This window comes from Zootoca vivipara, chromosome Z, assembly GCF_963506605.1.
Source record: "Zootoca vivipara chromosome Z, rZooViv1.1, whole genome shotgun sequence".
In the NCBI taxonomy this organism is placed as follows: Eukaryota; Metazoa; Chordata; class Lepidosauria; order Squamata; family Lacertidae; genus Zootoca; species Zootoca vivipara.
In genome coordinates this window covers 19,557,341-19,582,860 of record NC_083294.1, presented here as the reverse complement: position 1 = coordinate 19,582,860, position 25,520 = coordinate 19,557,341, and the positions used below count along the sequence as shown (strand labels likewise).

At 44.6% G+C, this 25,520-nt stretch overlaps 1 protein-coding gene across 1 annotated transcript in view; it reads right to left on the bottom strand.

Annotated features, from left to right (window-relative positions):
- MSN (moesin) overlaps positions 1-8,539 on the bottom strand; it is a 100,753-nt gene extending 92,214 nt beyond the window's left edge. Inside the window, exon 1 of the mRNA XM_035113213.2 lies at positions 8,382-8,539. Within this exon, the coding sequence (XP_034969104.1) occupies positions 8,382-8,393 (12 nt within the window). The 5' untranslated portion in view covers positions 8,394-8,539. The remainder of the gene's footprint in view (positions 1-8,381) is intronic.
- Positions 8,540-25,520: the final 16,981 nt, after the last annotated feature.

The window sequence follows — 25,520 nt, the reverse complement described above, 5'->3', positions numbered from 1 at the left end:
TGGGAGCTCACCCTGTCGCGGGGATTCGAACCTCCGACTTTCTGATCGGCAAGCCCTAGGCTCTGTGGTTTAACCAGCACAGATACTTTTATTTCAATGGGCTTCATTGAAAAGTGTCACACCTGTGTCACACCAAAGCTTTAATCTTTCTTTCAGTCCACATCATGCATATTACATACAGGCAGGGGGGAGCAGGCCTGAGACTTCTCATTCATTGAAGGATATTCCTTCCCCACCTTCAGTGGTGGCTCATGAAGGAAGTGGTGATGAGGTCTGGGGCTGGGGCTGCACATGTACCTTCAGGGCCAGTGCCACCAACATGGAGCTCCCCCAGCCTCACCACTCCGTCGCCACTCCCTGTCCTGGGAGGACACCACTGTTCCTGTCTCCCCACCATGAGCCACTGCTACATACCCCTGCTTGCCAGCTTCCCAGAAGCTCCTGACTTGCTACCACTGGAGGAAGGAGCAGTAAAGCGACCTTTGGCCTGATTCCTGTACTTGTAGGTTTTTTAAGAGAGAGCAGAAAAGACACTTTAATTTATATTTTTACACACACACACACACACACACACACACACACACGCCACTGACAGCACTCATCTCTTGTCATTTCTCCCTCCCTCCCTCCTTTCACATATTTTACCCCATTCCCCCACTAAGCACCTGTTCTATTTCATACAGTTTATACACTGCTCAAAGTGTTAACAAATAGAATAAAACAATAAAATTATCAGTTAAAGACAGCCATAAAACACCTCTCAAAACATTTTAAAACACAAAATCAACAATAAACAGATTAAAACATATATCCACATCCCTTTCATTCTTCTTTGCTGCAGGTGCTACTTCTCCCTGCTATAACAGCTTTGAGTCTCTTTATCTCCCATTCCATTATTCTAAAAATGAACCTTTTATCTCCCTTTGGTTCATTAAACACTGCTCTAATCCTTAGAGGAAGGAGAACTCCCTTTCCTCCCACTTGTCTTGTCTTCCAGCCACCTTTACCAAGCAAAAAAAAACTTTACAGTATTGCTTTTTTGTTTAGCTGAAGTCATTACAAAACAAGATACATAAAAACAAAATAATACATGACATAGTTAAAGTAATTACTAAAACTAGCCATTCTATCAAATATGAATTTTTTTTCTACTGAAGAATTTATAAGCCACACAAACTTTTCTCCTAAAAAATTGCTGCTCTGAAGGACTTACACACACACCACATAATTAAACTAGGGAACTCACTCACACAGGTTAATAAAAAAAAAAAGGTAAAAGGTAAAGGACTCCATGACAGTTAAGTCCAGTCAAAGGCAACTATGGAGTTGTAGTGCTCATTTCGCTTTTCAAGCCAAGCAGACGTTTGTCCAGACAGCTTTCTGGATCATGTGGCCAGCATGACTAAACTGCTTCTGGCAAAATGGGACGCTGTGACAAGTGCCAGAGCGCATGGAGACAGTTTACCTTCCCGCCAGAGCAGTACTTATTTATCTACTTGCACTGGTGTGCTTTTGAACTGCTAGGTTGGCAGAAGCTGGGACAGAGCAATGGGAGCTCACCTCATTGTGCGGATTCCAGCCGCCAACCTTCCGATTGACAAGCCCAAGAGGCTCAGTGCTTTAGACCACAGTGCCACGGCCACCAAGCTAGATGGCTTTAAAAGAGGCATTAAGAGGAGGAGAGGGCTATTGATGGCTACCAGCTGTGATGACTAAACTCTTACTTCCACAGTTGAGAGCCACTAGCATTTCTGAATACCAGTTGCTGGAAAGCATAGGAGGGGAGAGCTCTTTTTTTGCTTGGATCATGCTTGTGGCCTTACAGCATCTGGTTGGCCACTGTGAGAACAGGATGCTGGATCAGATGGGCCATTGGTCTGATCCAGAAGACCCTTATGTTCTTTTGTTCTTAAAGTCAAAGCTGGTCAAATTTTTAGGAATGCCAGGTGACCTGCTATATGGGGCGCTGCTGGTGCTGGCATTGCTCCAACCAGAAGGCTATAGCAGGCATCGGCAATCTCTGGTACATGGGACAGATCTAGCCCACGGGGGCCCACTTAGCAAGTCCCCCACGTGCTGTGTTAAACCAGCATGGCGCAGTGACTCGCCAAGTGGTGCCGGAAATGGCATCTGCACACATGCAGATACCAGAAATAGAGTCTGCACCTGCCCAGACACCCAAAATCGCTTCTGCACAGGCGCAATTTTCAGCTTCCGAGCATGCACAGAAGCGATTTTTGGCTTCTGGGCATGCGCAGACGTGATTTCTGGCATCGTGCTGCGTATGTCTGGTCCACAGACTATTGTCCATGGGAATGATCTGGCCCTCAGCTGGAAACCTTGCCGATCCCTGGGATATAGCATGGCTAGGGAGTAGGGGAGCACTGGGGAGGCTGTGAAAGAAAATTTGAGAAATGCTCTTCTAGAAATTAGGAGGGCTGGTACACATCACAATTTATGAGAATATGCAATTCTACATCTGCAACTTTGTGTTTGAGTAGGCCATCCAGGAATCAACATCACAGAAGCTGATTTCATATCTGCACAATTGTGATGCTTTCATTGAGTAAGCCACACACACACCTCCGCTGAAACCCTCATCAGCCACTCATGTCAGGCAAACTGAATGCACTGGATTGGGGTCTGAAGCAGGCTAAAGTGGTTCCGAGCACAATTCAAAGTGTTGGTGCTGACCTTTAAAGCCCTAAACGGCCTCGGCCCAGTATACCTGAAGAAGCATCTCCACCCCCATCGTTCTGCCCAGACACTGAGGTCCAGTGCCGAGGGCCTTCTGGCGGTTCCCTCACTACAAGAAGCAAAGCTGCAGAGGGCCTTCTCGGTAGTGGCGCCCACCCTGTGGAATGCTCTCCCATCAGATGTCAAAGAGATAAACAACTATCTGACATTTAGAAGACAGCTGAAGGCAGCCCTGTTTAGGGAAGTTTTTAATGACTGATGTTTTAATGTATTTTTAATCTCCTGTTGGAAGCCACCCAGAGTGGCTAGGGAAACCCAGCCAAATGGACGGGATATAAGTAATAAATTATTATTATTATTATTATTATTATTATTATTATTATTATTATTACTGAAACCAAGTACAGTATTATTATTATAAACCAATTACACTATTATTATTATTATTATTATTATTATTATTATTATTATTATTACTGAAACCAATGCACACACATACCCAAGGCATCTTGTAAAGCAAACATGTTCAGCTTAAATCAACAATGTAAACAATGGGTGGACAAAATAGTATTTGGTGGACCACATAAGAACATAAGGAGAGCCTGCTGGATCTAACCAATGGCCCATCTAGTTCAGTGTCCTGTTCTCTCAGTGGCTAACCCAGAGGGGAAACTGGCAAACAGGACCCACAAGCACTCTCCCCTCCTGGAGTTTGTGTCAACTCGTATTCAGAAGCATCACTGCCTCTGACTGTAGAGGCAGAACACAGCCATCATGACTAATAGCCACTGATAGCCAAAGTGCCTGTTAGTTGCTAGGATATTTGTAAATAATGTTAGAGTAGGTGAACTTGCAATGTGTTATTGCATTCTTAAGCAAAATTGAACCCTCAGCACTGCCTTACATGTACAGTTGTACCTTGGAAGTCGAACGGAATCCGTTCCGGAAGTCCGTTTGACTTCCAAAACATTCGGAAACCAAAGCACAGCTTCTGATTGCCTGCAGGAAGCTCCTGCAGCCAATCGGAAGCTGTGGAAGCCCTGTCGGACGTTAGAGTTCCAAAGAACTTTCGCAAACTGGAACCCTCACTTCTGGGTTTGCGGAATTCAGGAGTCAAAATGTCCAAGTACCAAGGCATTCGGGATCCAAGGTACGACTGTAATAGATCTAGATCATAGTTATTCTAGTGAAACAGCAGGCTGCAAACACCCCAGCCAAAGTCCATGCAATAAGCACATAGTCATTACAGTGGTACCTCGGTTTATGAACACAATTGGTTCCGGAAGTCTGTTCATAAACTGAAGCGTTCTAAAACTGAAGCGAACTTTCCCATTTAAAGTAATGGAAAGTGGATTAATCCGTTCCAGACGGGTCCACGGAGTACTCAACCTGAAGCGAACTTAACATGAAGCATGGGTGTAATTGGTTCCGGAAGTCTGTTCATAAACTGAAGCGTTCATAAACTGAAGCGAACTTTCCCATTTAAAGTAATGGAAAGTGAATTAATCCGTTCCAGATGGGTCCGTGGCGTTCGTGAACCGAAAATTCATAAACCGAGGTGTTCATAAAATGAGGTTCCACTGTACATGTAACAGCAAGCCTAGAAAAGCATTTCTGTGTCCCAGGTTCCAGCATCAATTCTTAAGTCTAGGCTTCCAGGACTTTTTCCAGAACATATCCCACAGCCTACTCAAACAATTATAGCATACAGATGTTTACCAGATACATAGTAGGTAACCTCACATATTTGTTATCTAAACATGATCTCAAGTATAATCTTAAGACATCCTCACCAAAGGAGGAATCTGGCTAGCTGGTCATTAACTCATTCCAGAAGGCTAAATATTTAATCAAATCTGCATGTCCACATTCATGAGCATTTAGCTTCTGATTCCACCTCAGAACTTCCATATGCCGCTACTTAACACTCATTATCTGCAAATACTGTACACAAAACTGAGCTGCAAAGCTGCCCCTAAGCTGGAGCACCAAGGCTAAGGAAGAAGAGGAGTTGCGACAGGGCGTGGAGGGGCAGGAAGTGACACCTCCTTACAACATTCATCTGAACCACTGGATGTCTTAGCAATGATTCCTACAGTGTGTGTTCCTAGTTACTGACTGATGCAAGTTCTAAAAATTACTCATTGCTCAGAAAGCATGTAGAAAAAGGGTTGGAAGAACGAAGCTGCTCTCTCTCTCTCTCTCTCTCTCTCTCTCTCTCTCTCTCTCTTTGGGGTGGGTTTTCGCATGTCAAAATGTTTTAACTTAAGGAAGGGGAAAGAATACAGTAGCTGTATAGCCAATCTCATTTCAAAGGTTATATGCCATCAAAGAAATGGAAAGTATCAAATATCAGCCCCTTTAAAGAACGTATTGTATAATCAAGGGAACAGCAGATCAAAGAATCGAACAGGTCTTCCCCAACAGTCAGGTGTGCCAGATTCACAATTCATTCATTACAGTACTTTAAAGAAATATGCATAGAACATTTTCCTTCTAAAAAAATAAAAAATCTTACTCTCCTATGCTGCATGCTTTCTCTCTCTCTCTCTCTCTCTCTTTTTAAAAAAACCTGTTTTAGGATTTCTAACTTTTTGTTAGCTCCAGAAGTTTTCTAATTGGAAACTAAATAGCAGCAAGCAAAAGTGTTTCCTGCAAAAGTCTCTCACCTTTTTTACATTAAGAGGGCCTTCCCCCACAGACAACCTCCTTTTTTCAGTAGGAAGTCAAGTATGGGCTTGAGAAGCTCAGCATTTAAGGCAACAGAGCCTCCCTTAGCCAAGAAATACTTTTGAGTCAAGCTGAGACAAGGCTCTGTAGCAACTCAAAGAGAGAAACCAACTATGAATTGCAAGAAAGCTGGAAGACCCATAGAGAACAGAGATCAGTGGTGGAGAATCTGCCTTGCATGCAGAAGGTCTCATGTTCAATCCCTCCTGGCATCTGCTTCCTGATGGGAGCCCTTGCTGTCAGTCAGTGTAGACAGTACTGAACAAGATGGACCAATGTGGACTCAGTATGAGGCAGCTTCTTGTGGTTCCTAACTTTAGCCACAAAGTCTGTTAAACTGGTTATACTGTTATAAATCTATGACAGCTGATGTAGTTTTCATAGTTACAGAATTTCTGATACTTCATTGAGAAACACATTCAGGAGTATATGCTTATCAATGCTCAAAATCCCCTCCAAGAGTAAAATGGTTGTCCTACCCATAGATGGGTTTCACTATAGCAGGGAAAGCCCAAGCAGAAAGATATTGCTTTATGCTTCCTGCAGTGAGATATGAATGACCCTCTGCCTGGAGAGCTGGTGCCATTGAAGGACCAGGGCATAGGCAGAGACATCCTGGGCGTGGGATCTTCCTGTGGGTTTTTTGTGTTTAGTGGAAGAGATTAAAACTCTCATGCAATTCTTTCTAAGATGCAAAGCAACCAGAGGGCATGACTTCTTGCTGGTGATTGCCAAAGGAAAGTTGCACGACTGCATTAATTTATCCAGCCGCCTCCACTGAGTGCAAGCAGCAGGAGCTTCATTACTTCTGAACACACACACACACACCACTTTGTAAGTGCAAAACGGAACACAGGAAGCTGCCTCAAACTGAGTCAAGCCATTGGTCCATTTAGCTCAGTATTGTTCACGACTCAGTGGCAGTGGCTCTTCCGGGTCTGAGGCAGAGGAGGGTCTTTCCAGGCCAATTACCCACAGCTTGCAGCAATGCTGTGCATACAAACACCCCCCCCCATAGCCCCTAAGAGAGCAACTCCTTGCAAATTAGCCTCATGCAAGATTATAAGTGGGTAGTGCAAGCCTTGAAAGTGAGGCATGCTTAAGTTACCCTGAAATGAGTGAGACCTATTGCAACATCAGCTCCATTGATTTAGTTGAGACTTAAGCATGGGTAATTTTCACAGAAAACTGCAGAGTGGTGTCTTATGTACATATACGCACAAGAAAGACCCTCTGAGTTCAGTGGGGCACATTTCCCTGCAAGCATACAAAGGATTGCAGCCTTAGGTAAGGTAAGGAGATAAATAAAAGCAGGAATTCTGCATTGAATACCTGAATCAAAAGAGAAGAGTTGTAACCTTGATGGTTGTAAAGATGAGGGCACACCGGGAAGGAGCAGCTTGTAATGAATGCTCATCCCCCTTTACACAAAGTAAAGGAGTCCCCATCTTCTTTTGCATCCAGCCCCCAGAAAAACATGTATTCATAAGGATGCATGCCCCCGGTAATATTATATACCTTTGCTCAAAAAAACTTTCTGCTGCTTAAAAGTTTGCAGTCCTAACTAAAGTTCCTGGTCAAGTTAGTCCTCTCAGAGACTGGTCACTTTGACTTTTGCAAATTGTTTTTTGGGGGGAGGGGGGGACCGTTTATTGTTACCTCCCCTGGCTCCGCCAGCTATCCCTACAGAGCAAATGGGAGCACTGTACTTTTGCAGGGTGACCAAACCTGTCCTTCCGCTCACGGATGCTGCCCTGTCCAACCCCCGCCAAATGAAACAAGCATATATAACTACAGAAAATATTTATACCCCCCCTCCCATTGCAGAAACAACGGCTCAGAGCGGGTGACAAAATGTTCGAAATAACCCCAAAGTCATCATCAGTGTGTTGCAATGTACATTCAGAGACCTTGGGTTTCACAGAACACATAACCGGGGCATCTAGCATTCTGAATCAATCAGACTGCCACATATAGGTGGTAGCAAATAAATTTCAATAATAAACAGGAGTGGAAAGTTGTGAAGTGGTTCAGTTCATGACCTGCTCAAAAGCTGAATTCACATCCAGCTTCTCTACTCAGAGAGGGTTTCCTAGGATTTTTGCCTCACTTTCTGCTAAGAGGAGATCTCCGAGGAAAAACGGCCACACATCTCCGGCCACATGGGAGAGGGAGATGGAAGTGACAAACAAGACCCAACCGCCGAACTTTCAGTGGCTCTTGAGAAGCGCAGAGCAACAAATACCAACCCGAGGCCCGAAGCGGGGCGTGGGCCGGCGCGCATCTGAATGAGGGGGGTGCGAGAAGAGTGGCCTGCCAGGGAGGGGGGAGGACACGACTTCCTCGTGCGGCTAGAGGCGCGCCCCGACTGACGCCCCTTGGAGAAGGCTCACTGGCTTTGGAGAGCCGCCCGCGCGCCCCCTCAGTCAGCCAAGCTCCCGGCAGGGGCGCGTGTCCTCCCGCTTCACAAAGACCCTCCCTCCTCCTTCCTGCCATGAATGTGGCCCATTCACGAGGAAGAGGCGAGAGAGCGAGAGAAGGAGAGAGGGAAGGACCCAAATGCCTTAGGCGGGTCAGCGGGCCCCGGAGAAAGGAGGAGACGGGAGAGACCCGCCGCCAACCGGGAGACTAGGGAAGTGGCAGGGCCGGGAGCCGCCGTCATCCCCCGCCCCGTCGCCGTCAGCCGGGCTCGAACTGTCGGCCGCCTCCCCACACCCCACTCCACCCCGCGGCCCGGAGAACGTGAAGCAGAGAAGCCTCAGTGGCGCGTAGGAAAGCGTTTCTGAGTGAGGCGGAGAGGGGGGCTTTACGCGCGCAAGGGAAGCCCTCCTCCGGCGGGAAGCGAAAGGGGTCGACTCCCAGTTCGAGAGCGGGGTTGAGGGAGAAGTGCAATGCGCGGAGCCTCCCATTCACCCCGCGGAGGGCGCAAGCCTCTCCCGGCAGGCTCTCCGTACCGTTTTGGGCATGGTGCCTTCGGGCTGGCTCGGCGGGCTTCAGTCTCTGGGCAGGGCGGCTGTCGCTGCTGCTTGCTGCTGCTGCTGCTGGGCGCTTCCTCTGCTAACGGACTCGACTGACTGGGCAGTTCTCCCCGCCCGCCAACCTCTGTGGGCCCGCGGAGCGTGCGCCGCCTTTCTTTGGGGCAGTCGCTCCCGAGCCCCCGCCCCTCCCGAGCCTGGCGTCCTGACTCCGGCCGCAAGCTGGCAGCTGAGGATTGGGTCCCCTCGGGGGCTTCTTCGCCCACCCCTTCCGCAGAACAACCCCCACCCCACCCCCGGGAGAAGGAAGAGCGATGGGGAGCGGGAGGGCGGAGAGGGGATTTTTCTATCCCACTTTGCTATCGCTCGAGCGCCTAAGCGCTTTCGGGAAAGAATTCGTTCCCTTCTGGAACTCCCTGCCACAAGATGAGCTAATAGCCACCGGCCTAGATGGCGTCGAAAGGGGATCAGACAGTTCCCTGTTACTACGGTATATCAACACACACACATTCTTTCACTATTCCTGCATTACGGGGGTTGGACTAGATGACCCTTGAGGTTCCTTCCAACTCTACAATTTATTATTCTGTTTCTCACTTTTACAGCATTCTATGAAAACTACCTTATATTTCTTCCATCTTTTTCTTCAAACTGAAGAAAATGCCTTGCTCTTTGCAAAGAATGGAACAGCATGTATTAAGTTTATATCCCCCCCTTTCCTACCAGAGTGACATAAACATTTCCCTCCCCTTTCCCATTTGTCTTCCCAACACCCCTGAGGGGGAAGTTAGGCTGGTGCAGTGTGCTTCGTGGCTGAGTTGTGATTTGAAATGGCGGCTTCCCTTGTCTTTCTGAAGTCTCCCCCTAGACTCGAGCTATGGTTCCCAAAGTGAGTGGTACCACCCCCTGGGGGGCAGTGGGATTACTTAGGGGAGGATACTGGAGGTGTAAATGACCATCAGACTTAGAAGAGCAAGTATCACTGGATCAAGCTAAACAGTTTTGCTGAATTAATTAAATACTTTTGATTGGATTGTGAATAAATGTTTAATGAATTGTTACTGTTTTTTAATTTTTATTGTGTTATTATCTTCCTTAGAGGGTAATCCAAACTACTATTCTGAATAATGCTTTTTATCGGGTATTGTAGGGGCACAGGGTGGGGAGGGCTGCGTTTATGAAACCAAGGGACCTGAAAAAAGTTTGGGGACCACTGTAATCTACTGGCACAATCAACCACACACAAATGGCTCGTTTATAACACCACTTCATTCTTTTCCTGAGGCGTGGGTTTCACATGCGCAGTGATATACTGGGGATGATATATCTATACAATTAGCATACTTTCCACTATTACATTTCTGGTGGGTTTTCTTTTTTAGCTTTTCAGTTACATATATGCACACAATGACTTAAATGGAAAAGTTTTTTAGGATATATATATATATATATATAATTGCCAGGCTGTTGGATCAGACCGAGGGCCCATTTTCCCCCAGTTCTATTTACAGGTTGGTAGCCATGTTGGTCTGGTGTAGTCGAAACAATTTTTTTTTTTTAAATCTTCCAGTAGCACCTTACAGACCAACTAAGTTTGTCATTGGTATGAGCTTTCATGTGCATGCACACTTCTTCAGATACAGTACAGTGGTACCTCAGTTTAAGTACACAATTGGTTCCGGAAGTCTGTACTTAACCTGAAGCGTACTTAACCTGAAGCGAACTTTCCCTTTGAAAGTAATGGAAAGTGGATTAATCCGTTCCAGACGGGTCTGCGGAGTACTCAACCTGAAGCTTACTTAACCCGAAGTATGAGTGTAATTGGTTCTGGAAGTCCGTACTTAACCTGAAGCATACTTAACCTGAAGCGAACTTTCCCATTGAAAGAAATGGAAAGTGGATTAATCCGTTCCAGACAGGTCCGCGGAGTACTTAAACTGAAAGTACTCAAACCGAAGCGTACTTAAACCGAGGTATGACTGTACACTGAAACAGAAGTCACCAGATCCCCACACATAGTGAGAGGGTGGGGAGGGGCACCCCCTCCCCCACCCTCTCACTATATGTGGGGATCTGGTGACTTCTGTTTCAGTGTATCTGAAGAAGTGTGCATGCACACAAAAGCTCATACCAATAACCAATGACAAACTTAGTTGGTCTCTAAGGTGCTACTGGAAGAAGAAGAAAAAATTATTTCATTTCCCCCCAGTTATTCTTTACCCCCAGCAGGCATCCAGATGCCATTGGGAAGCACAGAGCACACACACATTATCTAGGGCAGGACGGTAGGGAGGGAGACTCCCATAGTATTGGTGGGACAGTCAGTGTGTTCCCCATGTGCACCCTGGGTGGAGGTCGTGGGATGGAGAAAGAAACAAACAACTAGCAAATACAAAAACTAAACACTAACAAATATATTAGACTCCACTCTTCAGGTTCCTGAAGTCTGAACCTCATTTCAGTAATACACTCAATCGAAAACTTAAATAATCTTACTGGGGTGCAGGGTGGGGGACCTATTTAGTTGGTCATGTGTGTATGACTTCGCCCATGCATCAGGCCCCACCTACATTTGGGGCCTTTTTTGCTCATGGTGCTGGGTGAGCCCACTATGCTGACATCTCATTTCCCTTCACGTCCTGAATTTCCACCCCAAACAACTAGATGTTACGCCTCCCATTTATCATATATCACTGTTGCCTTATGCAGTTGCTGGGAAGGGTTTTTTTGTGTGTGCGCACATGCGTGTGTGTTGCTTCCTCTCTTCTTCCTAGATATTTATCTCTTTGGAGAACATGGTTTCCTATGGAAAAGCAGTGTGCAAACTGACTAGGCTGATGGAGAAGACCTATTTAAAAGGGGCGGTGGGGGGGGGAGCTCACTTGTGACTGGAAGGTTCCTGCAAAGTATCCTTTTATTTGGATTTGACTGTACACCAGGACTGACTGCTCCATTGCTATTTCATGGAATCATGATCTCATTATTATTCTTAGTATTATTTGTATCTCTCTATACTTGGCATAATTCTTTTCTTCTTCTTGCTTTCTTGCTTGCGTGCTTCTGTATCTCTCAGACATTTGTATTGTTATATGTAACAAAATAATTAAATTGGGGAGAGGGTTTACTACCCCCCAATACGAATAACAGTTATTCTTTTTTGGGGTTGTGAACATAACAATCCCCCCCCCAAATTTATTCATTTGTATTGTAGTGTCTTTCTTCTTGTATGTTATTGAAATATGTGTCCTTTCTAAAATAATAATAACAATAGTAGAAGCAGTAATAAAAAGCTCAGTTCCACTGCCACACCCATTTTCCCAAGTGACAAAAACCAGGGTATGTTTGGTACCTTATGGTGCTGCAAATGAATATTTGAAGTTATTGTTTGCCTGAAACCAAGGCTGTGGTTTGAGTGTTGATCCTTTGACTGCCTTGGAGGTTGGTAGGTTTCTGGGTCGGAGACAGCTAGGTAGCCGATTTTGTACCTGTATTTAATTTCCAAACTGGGGTCATCCGGCCCTAACCTAGCATTAAGGTCGCCCGCCAGCAGGACCATTGCTCCCGGATAGTCTGCTTGCAGCAAGGCTGTGGTCTTATAGGTATTTCTCATTGAAGTTGATGGGACTTAACTGCTGAGCAGACATGTTACTTATTTATTGCATTTGTTTTCCACTCCCCCCCCCAAAGTGTCACTTTTTACATTCAATGTAGCATACACAGTTCTGCCACCCTCATTTAGTCCCCACAATAACCCTGAGAGGTACATCAGGCTGGGGGGTAGCAACTCAGTGAGCTTCATGGCTGAGTTGGGGTTCAAATCCTAGTCTCTCCCAGGTTCTAGTTTGACACTCTAACCACTGTACTGGCTCTTATAGGACTGTGCTGCCAATGATTCCTAATTTCAAATTTAATAAATATTGCGAACAGTACAATGTCACGTGCTAAGATAAAGCTTATGCATTTCATGTTCTTAAAATAGTGAAGTTTAAAATTGATAAGAAAATCAAGTTACAGTATTACATGTATTTCTTTCTCCCACAATATTTCCATTTGTTTATTTTTTTGGGGGGGGGAATACAACCTCCCAGTGTTTCTCTCATGGCTTGAACACCTTCAGAAATTCTACATTTTTAAGCGAGTCACCTCAGCTTTCTGGAAAGCAAACTGAGACAAAGGGAAGGAAAGAAGACAAATGCTTCCAAACCCCCCTTGGGGGAGCCACTTCTCTTAAGCTCACTTTAGACAAGAATCACTTTTATAGAATCATCGAATTGCAATGCAGGAATATTTTGCTCTTTGTGGGGCACAATCCTGATTTTAAGAGTCTCATGCTCTACCAAGTGAGCTATCCCTTGGGGATAATCAAGTATCTCTGGAGCAGTTTTACTCGTTCCTGTATGCAAGGTTCATTCAAAGCAGACTCGTAGCCTTCCTGTGGGAACTATCTCCCTGTTTTCATGCGCTAACTCCTAACTGTATCCTCTTTGCCAAAACCAGGGGACTATGTTCTACATTGTATCCAATGCAACAATACCCTATGTCACAGAGGTTTAGGGCAACTTGCATTGCAGGGAACTGGACTAGATGATCCCGGGTGGGGGTGGGGGTGTCCCTTCCAACTCTGCAGTTCTATGATTCTAACTGTTCCCTTCCCTGTCTTCCTATCGGATGGGGGCAGGAGGTGATGCAACCCTACCCCTCCATTTCAATTTCCTTATCCTCCTTTAAGCAGATGGAACAAGTCTTGTACCTGCCTCTGCTTCCTGTCATGGAAGACTCTCTTTTGAGGCTTCTAATGTCGCTGCAAGGAACCTGGAAGCACGCAGCTTCTCATCAGCCCCATCCAGGCTGATTACTGGATGAACTACTTGTGTGTGCAATAGCCAATCTAACAGCCTGTTCCCCCCCCCCACCATGATTGCATTGCAGGTAATGGCATTGCATACTACTATTCAATGTGCAATACGGTACATGTTTAGAGGCAGTTATGTTTCTGAATACCTGTTGCTGAAAGCCAAAGGAGGGGGAAGTGCGCTTGTTATTGGGGTCCTGCTTGCAGGTTTCCCAAAAGGGGCATCTGCTCGGCCACTGTGAGAACAGCCCCAAAGCAGGACCTTTCCAGAGCACTCTCCCCCACCCTGTGGTTTCCAGCAACCGGCATTCAGAAGCATTGCTGCCTCCAACTGTGGGGGCAGAGCAAAGACATCATGGCTAGCAGCCATCAATAGCCCTCTCCTCCTCCTCCATGAATTTGTCCAGAGCAAAACTGACGGGAAGAGTTAGAGGAGTTTCTAATCAGAAAGTATATTAAGAATGGAGAATATTTAAGGGATATTTAAAACTATATTGTACAAATAATATCTTACTAGCAAAACTTGAATGATACCTGTAAGAAAAAAATGTAACAGATTTTTTTATTATTATATGAAAATAATAAGATATAATAGAAAGCTGTGCGATAAAATAATGATAGCATAAACAGTATAATGAGAATGATTGGAAGTTTTTTATCCATAATTTTTATTTAACTGTTATTTGAGAAGATGGAGTTTCTTTTTCTTTTTGCATATAACCTTTTTCTTTCTTCCTTAATTTCATTTCTATTGTTTCTTCTTCGTTCTTTTCCTTATTTTTTTCTTGTTTCCACTGTAAATGATCTTCTATGATTATGTTTATGTCTGTTTTTAAAACTAATAAAGATTAAACAAAAAGAAGAAGAGGAGGAAGAAGAAGAATTTGTCCAGAGCAACTTCTTTGGTTATACGAATGAAAGTACTTAAGTGGCATTATTTTACAATTGCCTAGTTCAGCAACAGAATCTTCCGTCAGATTTTAACCCTTGCTGGGTACAGGACCCCAAGAATCGGAAGTAACTCAGAACACATCCTGCACACTGACCTGTCCCAAAACTGCAACATTATGTTTAACGTTGCCTCATTAACTCAGCAACTCCTCAACTAGGCCAGCTCTCTATTGAGTGCTAGAATTCCTGAGACAGAGTTTGCCAAGCATCAATCACCAAGGTAGCTGCATTCTTGGCATGACTTTATATACTTGAGTTTTTATTTCATAATCCCAATGCACCAGAGTCTTCTTTGGTTTTGAAGTGACATTCTGTTAACGAGTTTATTTTGTGTATGTGTGTTACAAAAACATACTCTATAGGAAGTCTGGCCACATAGAGAATCAAGTCCTATTCAGATAATGTCCTAGCCCCACTTCTAACCTCCTTGCATGCACTTGCTGCATTCCTTACACTCCCATTTTGAAAACCTAAAAAGAGTCTGTTGGCTCAGGCCAAAGGGGGCCCATCTAGTCCAGCATCCTGTTCTCACAGTGCCCATTTGAGGATGCCCAGATGCCCATTTGGGGAGTCCTGCAAGCAGCACCTGAGCAAAAGAGCCCACACTCTCTTCCTGTGGTTTCCAACAACTGGCATCTAGAAGCATTGATGCCTCCAACTATTGAGGCTAGAGCATAGCCATAATGGCTAGTAGCCATGGATAGCATCATCCTCTGTGAATTTATCTGATCCTCTTTTAAAACCATCTGGATTGCGGGCTGTCACTGCCTCCTGTGGGGCCGAGTTCTGTAGCTTAACTATGTGCTGTGTGAAGAAGTGCTTTCATTTATCTGTCCTGAATCTCCCAACATTCAGCTTCAATGAATGTTCACAAGTTCTAGTGTTATGAGAAGGGTAGAAAAACTTTTCTCCATGAGACGCATCATTCTGTAAACTCCTATCATGTCGCCTCTTACTCACCTTTAGTCCAAAATGCTGCAATCTTTCTTCCTAGGAGAGTTGTTCCACCCACTTGATCACTTTGGCTGCCCTTTTCTCAACCTTTTCCAACTGTACAAAATCCTTTTTTGAGGTTCGGTGAACAGAACTGTACACAGTGTTTCAAATGTGGTCGCACCATGAGCAGAGATCTGAAGGGGGATTTTTTTTTTACAAATTCCATTGAATGCACTTAGATGCCTTCTTGGGATCCAGAACCCCAAGGAGATGTTTAAGCACATTCTTAGAAAGAACAGGAAAAAGGAGGACAAATATGTGTTTTCTGCTTAAATCTTCTGATTAAAAAGGTCATTGTTTAAAGTTGCATGTGGAATACTGTAAGTCTGTCTTGGGGGTGTGAACAGGTTTGTATAGGTCATTATTATTTTCTTATCGAACTATAATGTTAGGAATGCATTGATCAATACAAAGAGAAGAAAATGTTGCAACTCACACACAGGAGGCCAATGAGTCAGGATCACATTTCATGACTTCTGTTCAGCAGATATACTGTAATATTCACCACCCAGGTCATCACCCAATTATGAGGTGTATGGGGCATTAGGGGAAGGGTAGTACCTCTGGTGGCAGTGGCGTAGTAATGGGGGCGGGGTGTGGCGCCCTGGGCGGCAGGCTGGGCGGAGCTGACCACCTCCGATGGCCACTGCTGCCGCGCGACGTGGCCACCACCATCGAGGAGAAGCCCTGATGCTTCTCGCCCAGGGCTTGCAGGAGAGGATAGGATCGAGGGACACGTCCAGAGCACAAGCTGCACATGCATGCGTCGCGCATTGCGACGCGTGCATCGTGTGTCATGATGCATGCATTGTGATGCATGCGTGCAATGGACACCCCCCCCGGTGGGGTGCCTTCAGGTTTGCTGCCCCGGACAGCCAGGTGGCTAGCTACGCCGCTGTCTGGTGGGTGAAATGTTGTTATCTTTCAGGAGCAATTTGCCCACTTTTGGTCCCCAATCTGCACTCAGCTCTCACCTGTGGCTCCTATAAGCTTTCAGCATGTGACACTGGCCACGCCCCAGGAAATGGTGTTGACTGGCTGGCTAAACCAGGTGAGGGTAAGCCAGTAGGTCTCAAACCCTTGATGCATTAAGGACATCCGCTGTATGCAAAGACAGGCTCTGACGGATTGAGCGGACAAGACCAAGAGTGGGTCCAATGATCAAGATGGTGGTTGCTGCACATGCTGTAGAGGGAACTGAAGGGCAGATTGGGCTTGTCAACCTGGCGAGGTAGACCATCTAGGAGAAAGAAAACTGTGATCCTAAACCTCCACTACCTTGTGGCTACACTCATTCATGATAATGACTTCAGGAATAAACCTTTCGGAAATATCCATACCTACTGCCTTGAGGGATATCTTCAGGAGGAAAAAAAGCTAAGGAGTAAGCCCTAAACAAATCCGGAGTGGAGTCCCTAAGACTGTTGAGTGGAGTCTTGTGCATCTATTTCTGACAACTCCTGCAGCCAAGCTGGTGCCAAGTGTGTTACTTTCATTTCCTTTGGACCACATCAGTGAGGCCGAGAGGGGGGTGGGTCTCATTATCTGGACAGCCCAGGACCACGGGCGTAGCCAGGATATTTTCTTGGGGGGGGAGGACTTTTGTTAGGGGGGCAGAATCAACGTGATTAGTCATTTAAGTATTTCTATTGTTTTACTTGATTTGGTATGATAACAGCTGCCCCCTCTGCCCTGCCCCCTGGCTATATCCATGCCCAGGACCTACAAACACACTGCCCAGGCTTACACCCCAGAGAGGTTACTTTGGTGCTGCTAACTCAGCAATAACAATTGGGGGGGCGGCTGCAGTTATAAGTTATCTGCAGCCACAGCAGGTGCTGTGATTCTCTAGTGGTTTGACTTCACCCCTGGAGGTGCACTCCACTCTCTCTTGAGGTAACAAGTCATCACCAGGCATCCCCAAACTTCGGCCTTCCAGATGTTTTGGACTACAATTCCCATCATCCCTGACCACTGGTCCTGTTAGCTAGGGATCATGGGAGTTGTAGCCCAAAACATCTGGAGGGCCGCAGTTTGGGGATGCCTGCTATTGACTTCCTATCTCCATGGGTTTGTTTGCCTTGTTTAGCTTGGAGAGTTGGGATATGATAAAATGGGGAGTGGAGTTTGACAGCCCAGATGTGCTCACTCTGTTGCCAAGCCTACAAAACTCATGTGTTTGTCTAACTAACTGCTTACCTCAGGCACCCAGTTGTCTCCCCAACATTCCCATTAACCCCTTCAAGTCATTTACCACAGACATTAGTTCCCTTCTTTTTCTAGCTCACCAGTCCTCATTCTTCCCCCACCTCTGCCTTAGAACCTTGGGAAATAGCCAAGGAAAACAGTGTGATGACAGACTAGTGCAAATATAGTATAGAGATAAGCAGCAGCTCGTGCCAATAGATTGCATGAACCGGGAATGCAGGAGATCCAATTCACTTACAGTGTACTGGTCCCAGGAAATCTTCTTGACATTCCTGAATGTATTTATATTTATTTCCATTTATGTATGTTCAACCTCATATACAGATTAAACAGAATTGCCATGGCCTCTATTTGTTGTACTCCACTTCCCTCTGCCCTCCACATTCCCCCCTGCCTCTGCACCCATTCACCAACTGGGGATAATGCTTTCATGCACCAGATTAAAATTTACAGCATAATAACTTTGTGTTTGAACCAGTCTCTTACATCCTATTCTCTGCTTGTGCCCTTTGGGTCACAGCTGAAAACCTAGGCATTTCTGGCAGCAAAACTTCCCAGTTCTGCTCCACCCTCTCCAGCTCTTGATGCACAAAGAAGGAACTCCCGTGAGCCCAGCTCTGCTGGGTGGTGAGTTCCTCTTACTGCACAGCCCCTGTGATATCAAGCATTTATTTGGGCAGGTTCCAAAGGAGCCTGTCGGCTAGGTCCTACCAAGTTACCTGCAAACTGCAAAATAAAAACCTGGGCTTCTTTTTACCAGGAATGCTGTTGGTCTGCTGAGGCCCCCTCTGAGTGACATCTCTGAAGCAAGCAATACAGATTAAATAACACTGCCTGGGAACCCAAACAATTGGCCTTTAAAGGCATAGGTCTTTGAAAATAGATTAATATATATTCCATTAGGGGCCCCTCCAGAGATGACTGGACGACACCAACTCACCTTTAACCATAAAAAGTTTGGTAGCTTAGTTGTAGAACCTGTAAGCATTGGAAATGCTTTCTCATGTTGCAGCTGAAGCTAAACAAACAAACAAACACTTGAGTACAGGAGTGAGGAGAATGGAACCTTGCTCCTGCTCCTTGAACAGGCAGGAATTAATTTTCTCCTGTTGGGGAAAGAAGCATCACCTGATGTTCTTCTGGCTGGCATTCAACTACTAAAAGGCACAGTAACTGGGTTGGAAAAGAAAGGAACAGGGGTGAAACTATGCTTTATTTCACCTGGGTCAAAGACCCAGTTTGGTGTGCATGCACACACACATTTGCAGAGAGAGAGAGAGAGAGAGAGAGAGAGAGAGAGAGAGAGAGAGAGAGAGAGAGAGAGAGAGAGAGAGAGAGAGAGAGAGAGAGAGAGAGAGAGAGAGGCTGGGAGCCTCAATGGCACCACTGGAAGTTTCACCTGGGGCAAAAAAACCAGCTAGCCCCCTCCCCCAGTAGCTATGGCACTGGAAAGCGGGAACAACCCTAAGGCAATGTTACAACCAATCTTCACATGGACCCTTCATTCCATTCCTACCCCACCTTCACTCCAAGGAATTCAGTAAGACATGCAATGGTTCTCTGCCCTGCCAAATTATCCTCACATCAACCCCTGTGATGTAGGTTGGGCAGAATAAGATAATGTCTGTCCCAAGATCAACCAGTGAACTTTATGTCTTGGCAGGGATTTGAATCTTCTCTATCCAGTTCAAACACTCTATTGGCACTACCTGAGTCCTTTATGTTATTTTAAAGTATGTTTATGTTTATTTTCTGTTTCCAGGTTTAGGTCAATCATTAGGGAAACCTTTCTAACGATAGGAACAGGCTAACTGTAGCACAAGTGTTGTAGGCGATTGCACTGAGATTCAGCACAGCTATTGAACCAGTCTGGATTTTAAGGTCCAAAGACAATAAAATTAAAATTAAAGTAGACTTTGTTCCAAAGTGGTTAAATTTGCAGTGAATTGATATTGCTGTCACTAACTGTTACCTACAGACACACATCATCATTTCCTGCAAAAATTTGTTCATTTCAACGGAGACTTCAGCTTCTATTTTTAGAACAGTTAAAAATAACTCGGGAGTGGCCAACTACTTTCAGCCATAGGCAGAAAGACTTTTGGAGAACTTTCTTTTTTTTAAATGAAGTCCAAGCCTCAAGCATCTGCAAATCTCAACAGTTATTTCCATGTTCATTCAGCCAAGCTAAAGTTACTGATTAAGACGCCATCCTAGAGGCTCAGCACCAATCACTTCCAATTGCATAATGGAACTAACTGGCAGATTTCAATCATTTCCATCATGAATTTTTTGATAAATGGATTACTGCCAGCACTAATTTTCTTTAGTCAAGAAAGAGGATTGGAAATAACCCAGGGTGAACTAAAGGGGGGATAGGAAGTTCCGCCTTTTATTATGATCTATCATTTCTAATAAACCATTAATGGTGCAGAGTGCTTTTGTCATATTTAATTCATTCCTCTTCAAAATAGACCCAAGAGTGCAGGGAAGAAGTGGTAAAGCAGAGCAGTCCTATAGGTGTAAGTCTGGAGCATGTTTCAAGCCAGTCAAGCGCCCCGTTCCCAACAAGTATTTGTTCCCATTTTACGGGCGAGGGCAGCAATTTACCCAAGTCTGCCCGCTTTAGATGGGAGGCATCTAAAGAAACTAGTGGGGCTGCATAAGTCATAAGAAGCTTACAGATGAACTAAGATTTAAGAAGGGCATGTATAAGAAATGGAAGAAAGGGGAAATCATGAAGGAAGAATATACAGTATGCAAGTTCCCACAGTTGCAGGGCCAAAGCTCAGAAGGAGCTCATGCTTACAGGGCAGTTAAAAATAATAAAGGTTTCTTTGGCTATATTCAAAGCAAGAGGAAGAACAAGCAAGTAGTACGGTATGTCCTCTGTGTGGAGAAGATGGAGAAATGCTATTGGGTGGGAACAGGGCTTTTCTTCTATAATTCAGTTCTGGCACCTGAGGTTCATGGTGAGTCCAACACCTCTTTTTCTAGAAAAAAAGCACTGCATGACAGAAAGAAGGCAGAACTACTCCACACCTACTTTACCCCAACAGCAACACTTTATTACTGTTGTAGACAAGCATAATACTTCACCCCTGTCTTCACCCAAAAGGAAAGCAGTGCCCAACTCGGTGATAACAGAATATACAATGCCAGGAGGGAGATGCAGCCCAAGATAGGAAAAGAAGTGGTAAGGGAACACCTAGTTACTTTAAATGAATTTAAATCTCCATGGCCTGATGAGCTGTACTGAAGGGTATTAAAGGAGCTTGCTGTTGTAAATCTCAGAGCTTCTGTCTATAAATCTTTAAGGACTTAGAAAAGGAACAGCCATAGTTAGTGAACCTGATGAAGCTGGCAAAATACTTTGTATGAAGGTATGAAACAAATAAGTGTCACACTGCTACCGTATATGCAGCTCAAACAGGCTCCTTTGGGATTCTTGGCAGATATCTGGGTTTCTTATTGCTTTTCTGAGTGCTCCAGGGCAGGGCATTGTCCTTTTACCACATTATCATTCATTCTTGATTATGCCATAATCTAGAGCAAACAGAAGGGTGCTGGAACTGAATGAGAGTCAACAAACAGAGGATAATCGGCTGTGATTACTGTACTCTGCTCTGTTGATGTTCCCTGACCGCAGCCAAACAGAGGATGGGGAAGTGGGGGGGGGGACAAAGCACCCAAAGGTATACTTTCCCCTCTAAGTGCTTGCTTGCAGTGAGAAGGAAAAAGTGTTGGTGCAATGAAAAATAGCTATAAACAGAGAATTCCTGGATGCCAAGATCCAAGTTTGGGATCAGTGGTACCTCCGGTTGCAGATGGGATCCATTCTGGAGATCCAGTCGGATCCCGTGGTTTCTGTAATCTGAGGACTGCTTGGCGAAACCCGGTAAAATACTTCCAGGTTTGCTGCATGCGCATCCCGAAGTTTATGTAAGCAGAAAAGTTACAAAGAAAGTAAACTTGGCTTAGCCAATAGGTAGTGAAAATTCCTAGATTATTGGTATAGGAACACAATTAGGCTTGTGTGAACCATGTGGCTTCTCTTCACATGCTGAGTTCATCTAGTAGACTGGGGAGAGAACAAAGGCTTGATTACCTACCGGTAGCTGAGCTCCTTCCTCTCAAGGTGAACAAAGCCTGGCAGGACACCTTCCTCTCTGGTTTTAACCCTGTCATGCATTAATTAGACTTTAGCACATTCCTTATATAAGTCTAGTTATCCCACAAAAAGCAGGTTCAGACACTTGAAATAACACCTTCCACACAGAACTCAGTGATGCCAAATCTGCCTTTCTCACATCCAGAGAGTTCAGAAGTGACCTCTTTGCTGGTTGTCATGTATACACATTTGCTTGTGGGTGTGATCATGGAAAGTTTGGGCACTGCAGTGCAAAAGCAGGGAAGCAATGAAGGTGGTTCTTTTGCCAGAATATGCAGGGCCCAAAACACTCGCCTTGTGCAGGCGTGACCAATCTGCAAATGAAAAGGGTGTGTTTGGTGGCATTGAAACAAGTGGGTTAATGTTCAGGCCCAGTTAAGTAGTGTCTGCTTCTGTGGCATAATTATGTGCAAAGCAGACAGGAAATGCGAAACCAGCACAAGGACTGCTACACGTGATCTAGTGAAAAGGAAGCTCTTTCCGGTATTTCTCCTAAATGCACCACTGCTTCTTTCTCTTAACATGGGCTGAGGATTCCCTGGCGCATGTGATTTATGCCTTGTTTTCAATTCCCTACACAGAAAATGATAACCACAGCCCTGGATGATAACATGAGGGGGGGGTCTTCCATTTGTTTTGATGTATGGAGTGATTTGAAGTGGCAAGATAGGCAGCCTGACTGGTTCAAGCAGACCAACTGGCTACCCTCTTTCTGAATGACATTGCATCAGATGGCAGGTGAAGCTTTTTGGGGTGAGGGATTCTCCCTTTACAAAAGAAAAGGAGATATTGGAAACATGCTTTATTAGAAAAGCTGAAAAACAATCTAGGCTTTTCCAGGGGACAACGTAAAAAGGATAGATTTGCAGAGGTCTGGTTTGATCTTACTGTGTATGTCAACATGGAAGAATGCAGTCTGTCTCCTCCCTCTGCTTATCAATGGATTTGATTCAGTAATGTACAGTAGTACTGTATATTACTCCATTTTAAGATTCATCACACCCATGACAGTAAAGGCTTTTATTTTATTCTATGTTTAAAATCATACCTAGCCTTTTACTTTAATTGTGTGTTTTTTGTTAACTCTTTAAGCTTTTTTACGTGCTTTTACACAGACACACACATTAAACATGCATATTAAAAACTAGAGTGTAGGAAAATGGGAATTGCTTTCCCAGAGACACACCAGTTTTCTGTGCAGAGGAAATTTCTGTTTGTAGGTATGTTCAGTCATGTGAGTCACCACCTTCAATTTGTGAAGTGGGACATTCCAGAGATGGGCTTGACTCCTTATATGGTGTTGGCTGACTACAAAGGCATGTCCTTTGATGGCTGCTGTCTGCAGGGCTGACCACCCTTGAGGTGGATTGAGGGCAGTTGCCTCAGGAGGCAGAATCCCATGGGCACCCTGTAACCGCCCCCTCCCACCTCCGCCATAAATGCGAGGAGAAGCGGCAATGGGTTCTAGGTTTCAGTGAGATCTTGCAGGGCTCTCGCGACATTTCACCAGAAGCCACGGCCACTTCTCCTTACCTCCCCAGTGCCACTGTGGGCGTCCCACCACCTTACCACCAAGGAAGTAAGGAGAAGTGGCTGCAGGTTCTGGCAAGATATCTGCTTTCAAAAACTAGTTACAGGTAGGTAGCCGTGTTGGTCTGACGTAGTCGAAACAAAATAAAAAAATTCCTTCCAGCAGCACCTTAAAAACCAACAAAGTTTTTTATTTTGGTATGAGCTTTCGTGTGCATGCACACTTCTTCAGATACACTGAAATAGAAGTCCCCAGACCACCCACCCTTTCTCTACATATAAGCGTCTGGGGACTTCTATTTCAGTGTATCTGAAGAAGTGTGCATGCACAAGAAAGCTCATACCAAAATAAAAAACTTAGTTGGTCTTTAAGGTGCTGCTGGAAGGAATTTTTTTATTTTGTTTCGACTTCAACTGGGAATTTACTCCCCCACCCTTGTAGTTTTGCTTGCTTGTCTTAGGACAGAATTATTAATTTGTGGGTACCAATATGCTCCCATTTTTCTTTATTTATATTCCTTTGTGTTTCTGTTTTTGGTTGTTTTCTCTGTTCTATGCAATGAGGCGAAGGTAATAAAATAAAAACAGCAAAGGTCATGTGACATTTCAAACCTTTCTTACAGAGGAGAGAAGCTGTTGCTTACACAAAACCTAAAAGCCCCCCCTATTCCTTTCTCCCCTCAGCATCTCAACATTTTCTACAGTGTCACATACCGCTGGCAGTGCACCCAAAGGATTCTGTGAGGACCAACTAAAGCGTAAACTGACTGCTGTTGTCGTGGGAAAGAAGGGTAGGAAGAAGCAAGTCTAAATTAAAGTGCTACAAGATCTTTCCGACCTCCTGAAGACCAAGGAATATGTAAGTTACTCGAGGGAATCATTGCAACCACATGGGGATGTCAAACCCTTCAAGCTGCCCCTTCCAGGCTCACCCTGCAAAGTGCCCAGTGGACAATCAGGCATCTGAGCACATCAGTGATCTATTCTAGAGAACAGACTTGGGCAATAGAACAGCAGGTCCTAGCAGGCTTTGCAGTTGGCATGAATCAGCTGATTGGTGCCAATTGCAAGCCTTGTTTTCATCATGAATTGTCTGCCCTCAGGAATTTGCAATTGGGAAGAGGGCTGTTGCACCTGGGTCCTGCTTGCAGGCTACTCATAGGGATCATGTTGGCCACTGTGAGAATAGAATGGTGGACCAAATTGGCTTATTGAAGGGGCCAACAGGGTTATTTTAGGCTGTAGTTTACACGGCTCAGATGCAAGCTGTCCGAAAGCCGTACAGTGGTACCTCGGTTTATGAACACATTTGGTTCCGGAAGTCTGTTCATAAACTGAAGCGTTCATAAATTGAAGTGAACTTTCCCATTGAAAGTAATGGAAAGTGAATTAATCTGTTCCAGATGGGTCCGCAGCGTTCGTAAACCAAAAATTCGTAAACCGAGGTGTTCATAAACCAAGGTTCCACTGTATTTCCTCCTATGAACCTGTCTTGGTTTTGAGCTCTTTCGGGAGGTCCTGCTCTCAGTTCCGCCTCCCTCACAGGCATGCTTGCTGGGGCTACGTTAGAGGAGCTTCTTAATGGCTGCTCCCAGACTTTGGAACTCCCTCGCTAGAGAAGCCAGAGTGGCTCCCTCCTTGCTGTCCTTCCACTGGCAGGAGAAGACTTTCTTGTTCAAATCGCCTTTGGTGAATTGACTGCTTTAGAATAAAGGGCTGGTCTCTTGCTGCTTTATTGTAATTATATGTAAGTTTTTAAGTGAGTTTATATAAGTATAGTTTTAGTTCTATCTATGTTTAATTGTGTCTTAATGGTTCTTTTTCCTATGTTTTTAGTGCTTCTTGTTTTTTATCTGTAAGTTGCCTAGAGTCCAGTCAGGGGGGAAAGTGGGTTATACATAAATATATAATAGTAATGATGATGATATTATTAACAATAATAATATTCTAGAAATGCTTGGTGGCTGAAGCACATCCATCGATAATAGGCTGAAATATAAGCAATGGATTATTGAAATAACTCATGATAGTGAAGTTGATATAATAAGAACACATGTATTGTAAAACAGCTAATAAAAAGAAGTAAAAAACAAACATCAGGAAAGTAGGGGTGGGAAGTCAAAAAGAAATTTATGTCGATTTTTTTGTATATGACATTCAATGTTTTGGAATACTTTTAATAAAAATAAAAATAATAAAATAAAATACATAATAAAATAAATAAATAAAAATAATATAATAAAAATGATATATGAAAAAAGATAATGGGTTGCTTCTCTTAGCAGTCACTTCTCTAGGTCTCTTCTCAGCCATCTGTAGTGCTTCCCACATCCACCCCTGGTTGACTGGTGGCTGTTTCTTGTCTGTGTGTGTTGGATCCAGACATGGAGTGCAGGCAGTGAGTGGGGAT